Source organism: Neodiprion pinetum, chromosome 5, assembly GCF_021155775.2.
Source record: "Neodiprion pinetum isolate iyNeoPine1 chromosome 5, iyNeoPine1.2, whole genome shotgun sequence".
NCBI classification, from domain to species: Eukaryota; Metazoa; Arthropoda; class Insecta; order Hymenoptera; family Diprionidae; genus Neodiprion; species Neodiprion pinetum.
The window spans coordinates 671,160-683,441 of NC_060236.1; the positions used below are offsets into that span (position 1 = coordinate 671,160).

General features: G+C 45.8%; 1 protein-coding gene across 16 annotated transcripts in view; it reads left to right on the top strand.

Moving 5' to 3' along the window:
• The window catches only part of Rbp6 (RNA-binding protein 6), a 406,618-nt gene that overhangs the window by 353,340 nt on the left and 40,996 nt on the right, over positions 1-12,282 (top strand). For all 16 annotated transcript variants that reach the window (XR_011177226.1, XR_011177227.1, XM_069136327.1 and 13 more), the window contains 2 exons: positions 10,477-10,559; positions 11,927-12,011. Coding sequence is in view for 14 of the 16 variants with exons in the window: in XM_069136327.1 (XP_068992428.1) it covers positions 10,477-10,559; positions 11,927-12,011 (168 nt within the window). In the remaining 2 variants the exon portion in view is untranslated. The remainder of the gene's footprint in view (positions 1-10,476; positions 10,560-11,926; positions 12,012-12,282) is intronic.

Consider the following 12,282-nt stretch of genomic DNA (forward strand, 5'->3'; position numbering starts at 1 on the left):
CCTCCTAATCCTGATCCTCATCCTACTTTTTTTACTAGCCGCAATAACTGAAAGGGTTATTGCAAGGCCTCTAATTTATCCTTTCCCCGCGCTACGTTTCTCCTCCCCTCTGATGCAGGTATATCAGCCTTCTAATTTTCTCCCTGCCATCAGGATTTTTTCGGGTCGATCGTCAATCCGGAGTTTATCTGCACGGTCACTTGAAATTCGGGGTGAAAGCGGGCGAGTCTTCGCCGACTCTCTTAAACTTTTTTCGTGCGGGAGGTTCGTTCGCGTACCTTTTTATTACACGTATACACAGCGATGAGAATCTCACGCAAGGTGTAATATTCGAAAATCCGACTAATCAAAACCGACTCTGCTTCGGGGATCGCTTCGAATATTCGCATCGAATTACAACGGATTAAACTACTTGGGAGGTGGGTATAATAACCCGGGCGTCGTGCATATATTGACCGGTTAGCGCGTTTTGGTAGGAAATGGATACACATGGCTGAGATTACCTCGGCCACTGCGGTCCGGCCTAATGCGGGGAAACCTGCTTCGGCTTTTGGTATTAACGAGAAGATGCTACCGCACGGCCGTACAATTGCCACCGAAATTATAATACCCACTCCTGGCGGAAGAGGGGTTGCCGAAGACGTCTGACTGTGTGGGCTGCATGTATACGTACTTCGGAAAGACGGTGTATTATTAAGGGACGGGGTACAGCTTCGACGGTCTAAAATTATACTTATGTTTGGAAGTTTTTTTTTTTTTTTATAAGAAAATGAAAACACTCGGAGCGATTCGAGTTTGACGGCCTTATTATTCGCAGTTTCAAGAATATTTCAGAATTTTGTCATGGAAATTAATAACAAAATGACGGCGTGGCGCGTACAAGTAGCGAACGACCACGTTTTCTATCAGGGGATTGAAAACATTTTGTTCTATCTGTTACAAGTTGGACGGTAATAAGTAACCCTAATTGCAAGTCGTCGAGAGTTCGTCGGGCGAAGTGGCTGCCATTTTCACTATTTCTTCCGCCCCGCTGTATTTTCACCCAGGGTTTATCAGGGGGTAGATAAAGATGGAGGAAAAGAGTCAATACCGAAGTGTGCAGGCTATGCGGACGATGGGTCTGATAGAAGGACCACGGCTTATTTCGAGATCGTAAATACACGGTCATACTGTGCAGAGTCTAACGAAATTTGCCGAGAGCTTTGAAAGTTTTATTAGGAAACAATAAAATAGGCCGACCGGGCTACTTCGGAGTTGGCGTATGTGTAGGCGTACGATACATGTGCGTTTATATAAATGTGTAACGTCTGCAGGTCCTTTGTACATTCATCCGCAACATCCAGGACTTCTCGGTCCTCCTCTTTTTCTTTTCCCTCTTCTTCTTCTTGTTTTTCTTCGACTCTTTTGATTTACAATCCAACTTTTATTACGCGCCCCGTTTCGGAAAATAGAGTTACACACATGCATCGGTACATACCGTATGTATCGTGTATGTATATGTATGTACATGTATGTAATTCTTATACGATTCCCCGTTACGCGTTTTAAACTTCCGACGTCGAGGTATAACGTACATGTTTGTGGAAAGATCGAATTGTCCTTGTGCAAGGTTATTTCTTCGATGAGATTTATCGAGAAGCTATTCCCGATCAATACACTTAATTATTATCTTTATCAGTAATAACTGATCGAGAGTCCTGGAGGAATACGGACGATCTTTACTATATACGGGTATAAAAAAAATCTGTCGGCGTGAATCTGGACGGATTTGACTGTGCGGAATACCCGCCTGTACAAGTATACCTGTCTTGTACGTACAAGGTGTACTGTACAACTCAAGGCGCTCGTTATTTTTTTCTTCAAAAGCAAAATCGAGGATCCTCGACGATCCGCGGGCGGTGCGCGGTTTCTCTTGATTAAGGAAGTCGTCCTTGCGGTCCTCGTCGCGCAGGTCGTCGTTATTATTCGCAATCAGGAACGCGTTTTCTCTTAGCTTTGTTCCCTCCGCGTCGACGGGATGAGAGAAGCGAGAGGAGAGAGGAGAGCGGGAAAAGGCGAAAAACTCATTTCCGCCGTTCCGCATCGGGCCGGGAATTCTCGGGAATTCTCGAGAATTCTCGGGAATATTTCCCGCGTCTGTGCGGACGTAAGGAACGGTTAGGAACGGTTCCGACAGCGATACGTCGGCCGCACCTGAAATTCCAGAGCCACCTTAAACGGACTAAGCCACTTTGCGGGATAAATTGGCGCAATTCTGGTTCGGATGGGCAACACGCAGCGTACATACGGAATGGGGCATTCTGACAAATGCGATACATGTACCACTTCTCGGGCCGAGGCTTCATCCCCCAAATGAGCGGAGGGCGAAACGCTCGAAAATGATAGCCACCCATAATGGGGAGGGATTCTGTTCAATTATATCTTACGGCGTTGTTCGCCGTCGCGGTAATGGCGCCGTCAAAACTACGCAGTAAAGCCCTTGTTTTTAGTGAAAAAAAGTGAAAGGAGGCCTTGACGATAAGGTGAAACGGCCACCGACGGTGACAAAGACGAAGAACAAAACAACAGGGGCGAGGAAAGGCGGGGGTTAAGAAGATTCGCCAAATTTTCGTCACACCGATGTAAAGATTACCTTTTTTTCATAAACGAACGCCGAAAGGGAAATGCTTTTATTTATTTTGTTTTTTTGTTTTTTATTTTTTTATCTTTCATTTTACCACTCCTCATCTTCTCTCCTCCTATTTCACACCGTGCGATATATGCGGCATTAAATAATCATAAGAAATTACCCCGTCGACGTACCGCGAGGGCTGAGTTGTGCAGACGTCGGCACGGTGCTTTAAGTAACTCAACGGAGAAATTAAAATTATTATACCTCGGTGCTCAAACGGATTACCGTTCAGGCTGCTTCGTACGATATGCTTCGGGGTGACTGGCTGAAATTAGCCTAACGAATTCCCTCTAACACTCGGGATTCCAACGATGTACGTATAGAGACGTGCATGGACGATATTGAAAAATATTACATGACGCTGCACGAATTTGAAATATTTAACAGCAGCACTATTGTCGCATGGAAAATACGCAGTACTTGTAAAGCAGTGCGGATGAAACAGCTTTGCCGACGACAGCAAATTTTAATTATCATAGCAACTCGGATCGGCGTTCAGGTAATTCTTGCGATAAAATGACGATCAAACGTTCCCCTTATTCTCTCGATCATCAAAATCGAGCTTCATCAACGCGGAGCAATTAGGGATGTAAGCTCGCGCTTTCGCTCGTATAGAACGCATGATCGATTACGATTAGGCGGAATCGAGCTGTGAACATACCCGCTTAACGTGACCGAGCTTATTTTCTAATTAATCTATTGCAGAGACAGCAGGCAGCCGGTAATTAATTGATTTATCTTTTCGTCGATAAACCCGCAGTGGTATATATGTATATTGTTGTATATACGTACACGTGTGTGTACCAATACGCTAAAAGAAAGTAGCAAACCGTTTGTAAAATCGTGAAATTTCGTTTTAAATTACTAATTGTACCGAAAGGGAAACTACTGCCAAATTTTTACTGTAACTTATATCAAGATTGGAATTTTCGCGCAGCAGTAATAATCGATCTAAGAATCGCCTGTAAGAATCTTGATCTCGATTCCGTGCGAAATTGCAGCTGGTATTGATTTATGAAAGAAAAAAAATAAATTAAATATCGTAATAGTTCCATTAATCCTGCGGCGTTTGACGCTATCGTTGTTGTACTTGGACTCGGACCATTTCGAGAGAGCGTGATTTAAGTGGGACGTTAAATTGCGCTGTTGTGGCCGGTGTAAATCAACAAGTTGATATCTGGCGCCCACCGAGCTCGACCGACCACCGCGTGGGCTATTCCTCGGGAAATATGACACGTACCCTGCAGATTCGCTGGTAACGTCCTAGGAACCGCGTCTTGCAAACCTCGCCGTTCCTTCCCTCGAATGAATATTGAAAAGCCCGGGGAAACCGTTCCCTTCAATTTCATCTGCTCCCTTCATTTGCAAATTAAACAAAGTTACTCACGGATTCTCCCTCTCTTTCTCTCTCTCTCTCTCTCTCTATCTATCTATCTATCTATCTATCTATCTATCTATCTTCTCTCTGCCGAAGTCCTACAGAAGCGATGAATTCATCTTCGAGATTTATTGACCACCGAATCCTCGCCATTTATCTCGCCTTCTTCCAATTAACCCCTAATTCAGGCGACAAGAAAACTGTGAATCTCGTCGCGGAGTTCGAATTTCCATCGACTTTACCCTTTTGTCTGTCGAGTTTTCACTCACCCCTAATTTACCCCTTCAAGCTTGATGACTCGAACCGAGAGGTTATAAATTTTTCCTCAAGATCATTGTTTTCTTACAGTTCGGGAAAATACGCCTTGAATCTCGGATATATATTAATTACCGAAATTTAAATCTGACGATTTTTGTTTATTTGCTTAAACAAACCTCGTGCCGCTTCGAAAAATTGGGTCGAGTTGTCGGCAGTCAACAGGCGTCAAGGGGTTTTTTATATTCGTCGAATATAGGGTAGCTGCACGTCGCGTCGGGGCAAAATTAACGAAAGAAACTGTGCAAGTGAAAAGAGCTGTGACGGAGAAGGATAGGAATGCTCCTACTATCTGGACAGCCGATCGTTCCGCCATCACGACGAACACTCGAACCTCCGCATGACTCGTTAAATCTGCCCGAGAAACTACGACACGGTCGTAAACGGGCAGCCGGAAGCAACCCGCCTTTATTGCCCCTGGCGAAACCTTCCCCAACTTAATTCATCCCATCGAGGACCCAGAGTATCGGTGTGCGGATTGGCCAAGTAGGCAGCGACACCAGCGGTCAGTCTCCGTAACTCGAGCAAGGAGAATTAAACCATCGATGTTCGCGATTCGGTTTCCATACGCGTATTTCTCGTCCCAAGACGAAACCAACCTCAAAATTTTATCCGGTTGAATCGATTATTCTCTTGGATACACCCCGGAACGTTACTAAATATGGAAATATACCGAAATCTCTCGCCAGCTCGTCGATTACTTGTCAATCATCGCTGCTTTAGTCAGTCGAAATATCCGGGATAATAAAAAGAGGTGTATCACTATTTGAAATTTGTCCATCTATCTATCGATCTATTCATCTATCTAACCGTATATCTGTCCATCTGTCCGTCTATCTGTTCCGTATAAGTGGGAAAATTTGACACAGGTCAAATCGATACCAGACAACCATCGCGATTTCTGACACGTCACAGATTAATTGCAAAATATGAATGGACAGGGCGAGTCTGGTGGTTTAAACTGGGTTGAATCGCGGCGTGATCACGCCGATTGGCGTGGGTTGAATTTCACTGAATTTCGGCGAATGCGAATTCCCGTTAACCACGCCGCCTTTGATCGAGAGAAGTAATTGGCGGTGAAAACACTCCGAGAGCTGTATCTGTACGTATAACCTCGAGGAATTTAGAGCTCAGACGAAGCCGCTGTGCAGCAGCACTCTCGGATGCGGATGATGGTTCAACGTTTCCTTCTTGCGGTTAAGCCAGCCGAGCCAACCAAATTGGCGAAAGTTTAACGGGCGGGCGGCTGGCTGTGCACTGGTGTTCGAAATGGGATTTGAGCGGGGGGTTTCAAGCTCGCAAATCGATGCCAAAGCTCCTGGATCGAGAAGAGCGGCCAAAAAGCGCGCCACCGAGCGATCAATACTCCTCTGCATCCTGCACCGCGTTTATGCAGCATCGAATTTGCCCGGACTCGCTGCCCGGCCCCGAAGTCGATCGCGATAGCGAGAGGCCAAGGAGCGGCTGTGGTAACGAGGAAGATTGGCCGACGCACGCGGACCGGCTCGCTGATTGTTCCCTCGTTAGTGCGGATTAATTTGCGATAATGCGAGCTTTCGCTCCGCGCTGATCGCCCTCCATATTACGATTTTCGCGGGTGAATAGCGTGTCGCCCATTTATCCCGCACGCTTTCAAAGCTCTCCGCGCTCCCTCATCAATTAACAGAAATGTAGCGTCTGACGAGCTTGAGCCCTTTGTGCTTTCAGTGCAGTTTGAGTTTTCTTTGTTACGTATCGGCTATTTTCTTGCTCAAATCGTGACATTATTTTTGCGTAAAATCACTCGGAAATCGCATACAATCACTTCAATCCGATCCGGGACAGCCTGAAAATTATTCAAAATCGGTTTCGGACAGCTTGGTATCGCTTGAAGCCACTTTGAAATCGTTTTAAACTCACCCAAACTAGTTTACAGCGATTTGGAAATATCGTTAAATCGTTCGAAGCAGCTCGGAATAAGTTTAAAACTGTTTGAAACTCCTTGAAATTGGTTTAAAACCGTTTGAAATTGCTTGAAACCACTATGAAATTGTTTAAAAGCGTTTGTCAGTCGTTCCATTTGTGAATGGCCTCTCAGTTTCGTCGGTAACAACACCCTAAGACTGAGAAATTTATTTATATTTAGGAAAACTGCCGGCGGGTTGTCCGATGCCGGAAAAGACAGCTGCTTCAGAAAGTTTGAGATCGAAATAAGGGGGGATGGGCGGTTTCTTTTTCGAATTCAGATCAAAGCGCCCGGAATCATCTATTTGTACCGTTTGAATCGCTTTGGCGACATCCCGGTGAAAGGAGAACCTTTTAACACTTTGAATGCTGGGTAAAAGTATGAAGGCGCGTTCTCCTGAGCGTCGTGGCTTTTAGCCTCAAACAGGTTCTATACGAGGCGCTACAATGCCGACGACGGTGCCAGCGGGTCGCCCATTATACTTGAGAGAGAGCTGCGAAGAGGCGGATGTCGTTCGGGGTCTGGGAAGTTCGCGTCGTCGAGAACTTTGCCCTCAGATCTCAAATCAAATGATCCCGACGCCCCTAATGGCGGCCCTCGTAATTCACCGTCGCCTTCTCGAGGGCTGTTTTATCCGAAAATCTTTCCCCACCCGCGACAGATCGGAATTGGACGAAAACCAGCCACTGGGTAAAATCTTTATCACCGACAAACTTTCCAAATATCAGACACATTCGATGAACTGCTTACCCGTAGCACAGATCTGCGAAAAAATATTTCCTCTCAGCTGCGTGATATGTTTTTGGTATATCTTATGTTTTCGAGTCTGTCGAATCCAAAAATGACTTCCATTTCCCTCCATCGCGTACAGTTTTTTTTACAAAATACAAGGTGTTTGCATAAAAAAAACCTGACGTGATCGAATTTTTCGAATATGTTTCCCGGTTTCGGTGAGTAAAAATCTATAAGAAACAGTATAAAAAAACCTGTGCAGTTTTTTGATAACAAACCTGTGTCATTCAAGATAAATATTTTGATACTCAATTCTGACAACATTGTCATGCCGACTTCCACGATTATATATATATTACTGAATTTCCATCTACAAACCTAAACATTAACATCCGTGGACCCGATAAATATTGCAAAAAAAATCTACGCCTGTTGACCTAGTTCTTTTTAAATCCGTTCGACAGAGCGACGGCTTTGAGAAACGAGTCGTTGAAGATAAATTCAAGCGGGCTGCTCGGCTGCAGCCCAATTTTCATAAGAGAATTTATTTTATCAGAGCCAGAGACCCGCGCGATATCCTCGCACGCATTTCGCCGACGGTCCAACAGATAGGCAGTAACTCTCCTCCTCGACGAAGGGGGGAAACTGCCGGCTCAGCAGGACGCTCCAGGCTCCATCTTCTCACAACGAAAAGCCGGACCACGCGCGCCAGCTGCGTTCATTCCTGTGAAAAAGCTCTGAAATATCCGAGCTTATTCCCCTCCTCGCAAAATTTTTCTTTTTCTTTCTTCTTTTCTTTTCTGCTTGTGTTTTTTCTTTTTTTTTTTTTTTTAACACCCTAGCTCCTTAAATTATCCGTATATAGTTGGGGTATAACCGCGTCGCGATATCACAGCGGACGTCCCCACATACACTCTATCACTGTTCGCAAGCAGTGAAGTAACAGCGGGGCTAATTGATTCCAGGGTGCGGAAAAGGACGAGGACCGGATTCAGCGAATTTAAATATAAGCGAAGGATAATCCCACCGCGTTTGCGGTTTTTTATTTCTCGACTGGCGACGGCCCGGGTACCGTCATTCATTAGGAAAGGAAAAATAAAGAGAAAGATAAAGAGAGCGAGAGCGAGAGGAGAGGAGATACGGAGTGAAATTTTCCCCCTACAGCAGGAAATATAATACCTACCCTGCACACCGTCCCGTATTAAAATATTCAAATTTTTCACTCACTCACTCACTCTCTTTCTCCTTTTTTCATCTTCCTTTCCCATGACTCAGGCCCGCGGGCTTTTTAATCTCTGCGATCCCTCGGTACCGATGTTATTAAGTCGCGAGAATTGAATTGGCCTGCGCGGTCCCTCCGCAGATCCGAAAGGTAGAGAATACGGGAACCGGTCGCCCTCTTCAATCGGTAAAAAAAAAAAAAGAAAATTTTCTACACAGGAAGGAATCGTCGCTATATCACTCGCGAATTTCGTTCGCCAACCGCGATGATCGCAAGTTGCATTTCACCATTCTGAGCCGGACCTAACCGACGAGGATAATTCATGCGCCAACGAGTTGAGTGGGAATTTCCTGAAATCGGAAACCTCATTCTGGGATGCGAATGTCTGGGATAAGGAGAAGCCAGAAGAGGAGCAGACGCGAACTCTCATATGCATCGATTCTTCGCATCCGCAATTCCGAGTCAGTTCATGCAGCACGTTGCACAGTCTTCGGTTACGGCTGTGTCGACGGTATGGAGAGAATTCAATAGAGGCTAAGAGGGGCTCGTAAGAACCGATGCTGATTGGCTCTCGCGAGCCAGATAACGTGCAGTAAGGATTTTACGGGGTTCGTGGATACCCACTCAGCTCTGCGAAACCAGATACCACTGTGAGACGACCGCCTCATATTCTTCCTTGACCGACTTACAAGCCCCCTGATCAAATCAAGCCAATATACCTACCTACCAGTATCAAAAACTACGTGCCAAACTCGGTCGACCCTCGTATACTAATATCTCGGAATTGCTTGCCGTGAAATGAGTTACCCGGAAGTCTGATTGGGAAAAAAAATAGACGCTCTGTATTATACTCGTTTCTCGATGATTCCAACTGACGGACGGAAACTGTTACGAACCTGTTTTTTGGGGCTCTAGGATAGACGGATGCATCATTTGTGGACATTTCGCGATCTTTGATCAGCCATCTAAAGCGGTTCGATTGCTTTCAGCACTACAAATCTATTCAATTATTAAATAAATCGCAACAAAAATATAACTAACGATAAGTATTGAACATAAATTCTTTATACCGATCAATTAATTGAAAATCTAATCTTCACCATGGTCAAAGCTAACCAAACACTCTTGTAACGCTTGTGGCCAGGCTCACTTTATCCACATACCTCTGTAATGGATGCAGCTACAAGTGGATTATTTGATGGGACCAAGGTGGCCAAAAATGATACATATCTACACTCTGTATTTCCAAAAGATTGTGAAGATCAAAGAGTCCCTCGTTTTCAATTCATTCATTGTTCTTCGTGTTCCGATTTACGGGTTACGTGATACTCATTCGCTCATCCATTCATCGGTAGCACCGTCATTCTTTTCCAAAAAGGAGGACGTTTTGGCGATTAAATCGCCGGGGTGTCGACTTCTCGATCGAGATTCAAAGACTACGGTGCAAATACCTTAAAACGTATGATGAGGTAGATGAATCACCACTTACCGAGAGGAGTTTGAGTCGGTCGAAGTCTCAAGGAAGAGAGTTGGGGTAGAAAGGGGGAGGGATGAGGCTGACAAGAACCTCACCGGCATCTCGGAAGGAGTTTCTGGGGTCAGAGAGAAGGGGTCTAGGAGGCTATAAATTACATAAATTAAGTAACTCCCGCCACTCTCACTACGGCGAGCATCTTACGTCGTGCCAACTTTATAACTTAATCACTGTACCGTTCACTCCGGGGGACAGAGAGCCGGGTGCCGAGGGCAGCTGCCCGGATAGAGAGAGAAGGCAAATACCCTCTGAATAATGTACCGAAGGGGTTGCGCCTCATTTGTTTCACTAGCTAAGGTATTCCCGAAACATGACAGAAGCTGGGGGTGCAGCCTCCGGTTCGACTCCTCGAGCTCCGTTTTGCACCCCGGTAAACTCCTCTCCTCTTTTAATACCGTTTTCGTTTCTCCCTCAACTTAATCATCAGGAATCAAGAAATATTAAAAAGTTCCTCCCGACCCCGGGAAGCTCTGCGCCGCAGGCGCGATTTTAATCCCCGTCTCGGTTCTTGATTTTTCGCTGCCCAAAATGTCCCCCGACTTGTGAATCCAAGCTGATGTCGTTCCGGATAACCGAGAGTTAGTGCTTCCGGCTTCCGGGCATGGAGCTCGATAGCCGCTGTACCATAACCACGGTAAAATACTCGGCAACTCACTCCGTGCTCTCTTCTCTGTTTCAGGATTCGGCTTCGTCACGTTTCAGAGCGAGGACGTCGTCGACAAGGTCTGCGAAATCCACTTCCACGAGATCAACAACAAAATGGTAGGTGTCGAACCGTTTTATCCACGTCGGTACGGAACCCTTTCTCTGCACCCTGCGACCGACTATGCGAGATCTATCAAACCAAGTTCTGCTATTTGCACACCAGCTGTGCAGTGGAAGGCGTTAATTTTTATGACAGTATAGAAGGGTTCTTAATTAACTCGCTGTTTGCATTTGACACACGCCGGGCTCACCTTGTTCCCTCTGCCCTACCTGCGACCCTTTCCATCCCCTTTTTGGATCTCCTCTACCCTCTTCTTTACCCTGGGTCCTTTTGATCCGTGGGCTTCTGATCACCAGGAGTTCTTTTTGGGAAAATTAGTGACGTTGTTATACAGATGACTGACGATTAGCTCAGTTGTTTGTTATACTTGTACCTGTTTCACGCAGTTGATGTTCATGATTAACCCTGCCATTTAGACAATGTCTTGAAAATTTTATGGATAAGATAGGTATTGTGTGTTCGGTACATTACTAACTTTTATTTCATATTGTTCTGCAATTTGCAAATTCGAAGTTTCTGTTTCATTTCGTTGGATTGGCGGAAATATGAGAAGTACGGACACTCGATGTACCTTAATGATCTTCGAGTAATCGGGAAAATCAGTTTCCATTCGGAATTCAAGTTTACGAGAAGAGGGACCAACCACCTTTCCGTTACTTATGTACCCGACGTATATAATACTTCTTCAAATTCATTATTGGTATATACATTATTGAAAACGTCCGATTGGTTCGAAGATCAGAATCGAACTGATGAAGTGGTTCCCCTCCCTTTCCCGGTTCTTTCATCAACATCTTTATACGCCCACACTTCTTCACTAGCACTCTCTGGATGATTAAACGTGGTTATTATCAAACGGAAATGTGAAATTGGACAAGGCATTCTCGTTCATTCAGCAATTTCCAAGTCAAATCTTAAGTAAATCACTTCTCAGATTCAAAGAATCACCTGCAGAGGCGGGGTAAGTGCGAACCAGAGGAGCAATTCGTTCTTCCGGTGATGCGGTATCACCTGTAAATGCGTAAAGATAAATTCCGCAGCGAAAATTGTCAATTCTAGAATCTTGTTCAACGGAGTCTGAAATTCTCCACATAATTTATATCATTTACATCTACCGCAATATAGACAGACGTACTGTTTATCTTGAAAAAAATGTTTAAAGTACACGCAGCGCATATTCAGAAGAATCAAAAAAGATGACTCTCATGTTTAGCCCTTCAGAAATATTTTTCCCCTGGTGTTTGTACGGGTAAGATGTGCGTTGAGGAATAACCGAAATATTTGTCAGGAAAGGGGAATCCAAGGAGGAGGGGAAGGGAATGAAGAGGAATCGGGGTGATCCGAGTGACGCGTTGTGTTTCAGGTTGAGTGCAAGAAGGCGCAGCCGAAAGAAGTGATGCTACCAGCGAACCTGGCCAAGACGCGGGCGGCAGGTCGAGGCGCTTACGGTGAGTTGGTGATGGTCGCGACTCCCCCCTCGACTTACCGGTACGCGCCGTACCCCCTCCCCTCAGCGGCGACGGCGGCCGCAGCGGCGCACGCAGCTGCAGCCGCGAGCGCCGCCACCCCCCACCACTTGTTGGGCCCAATAGTGGCCAGTTCGCCCACAGCCACGTACCAGTACGCAGCGGCCCCGGCAGCCGCAGCCGCAGCGGCCGCCGCGGTCTACGACGTGAAGCGGGCCCTCGCCGCGGCCGCGTATCGGCCGCATCACCCCGC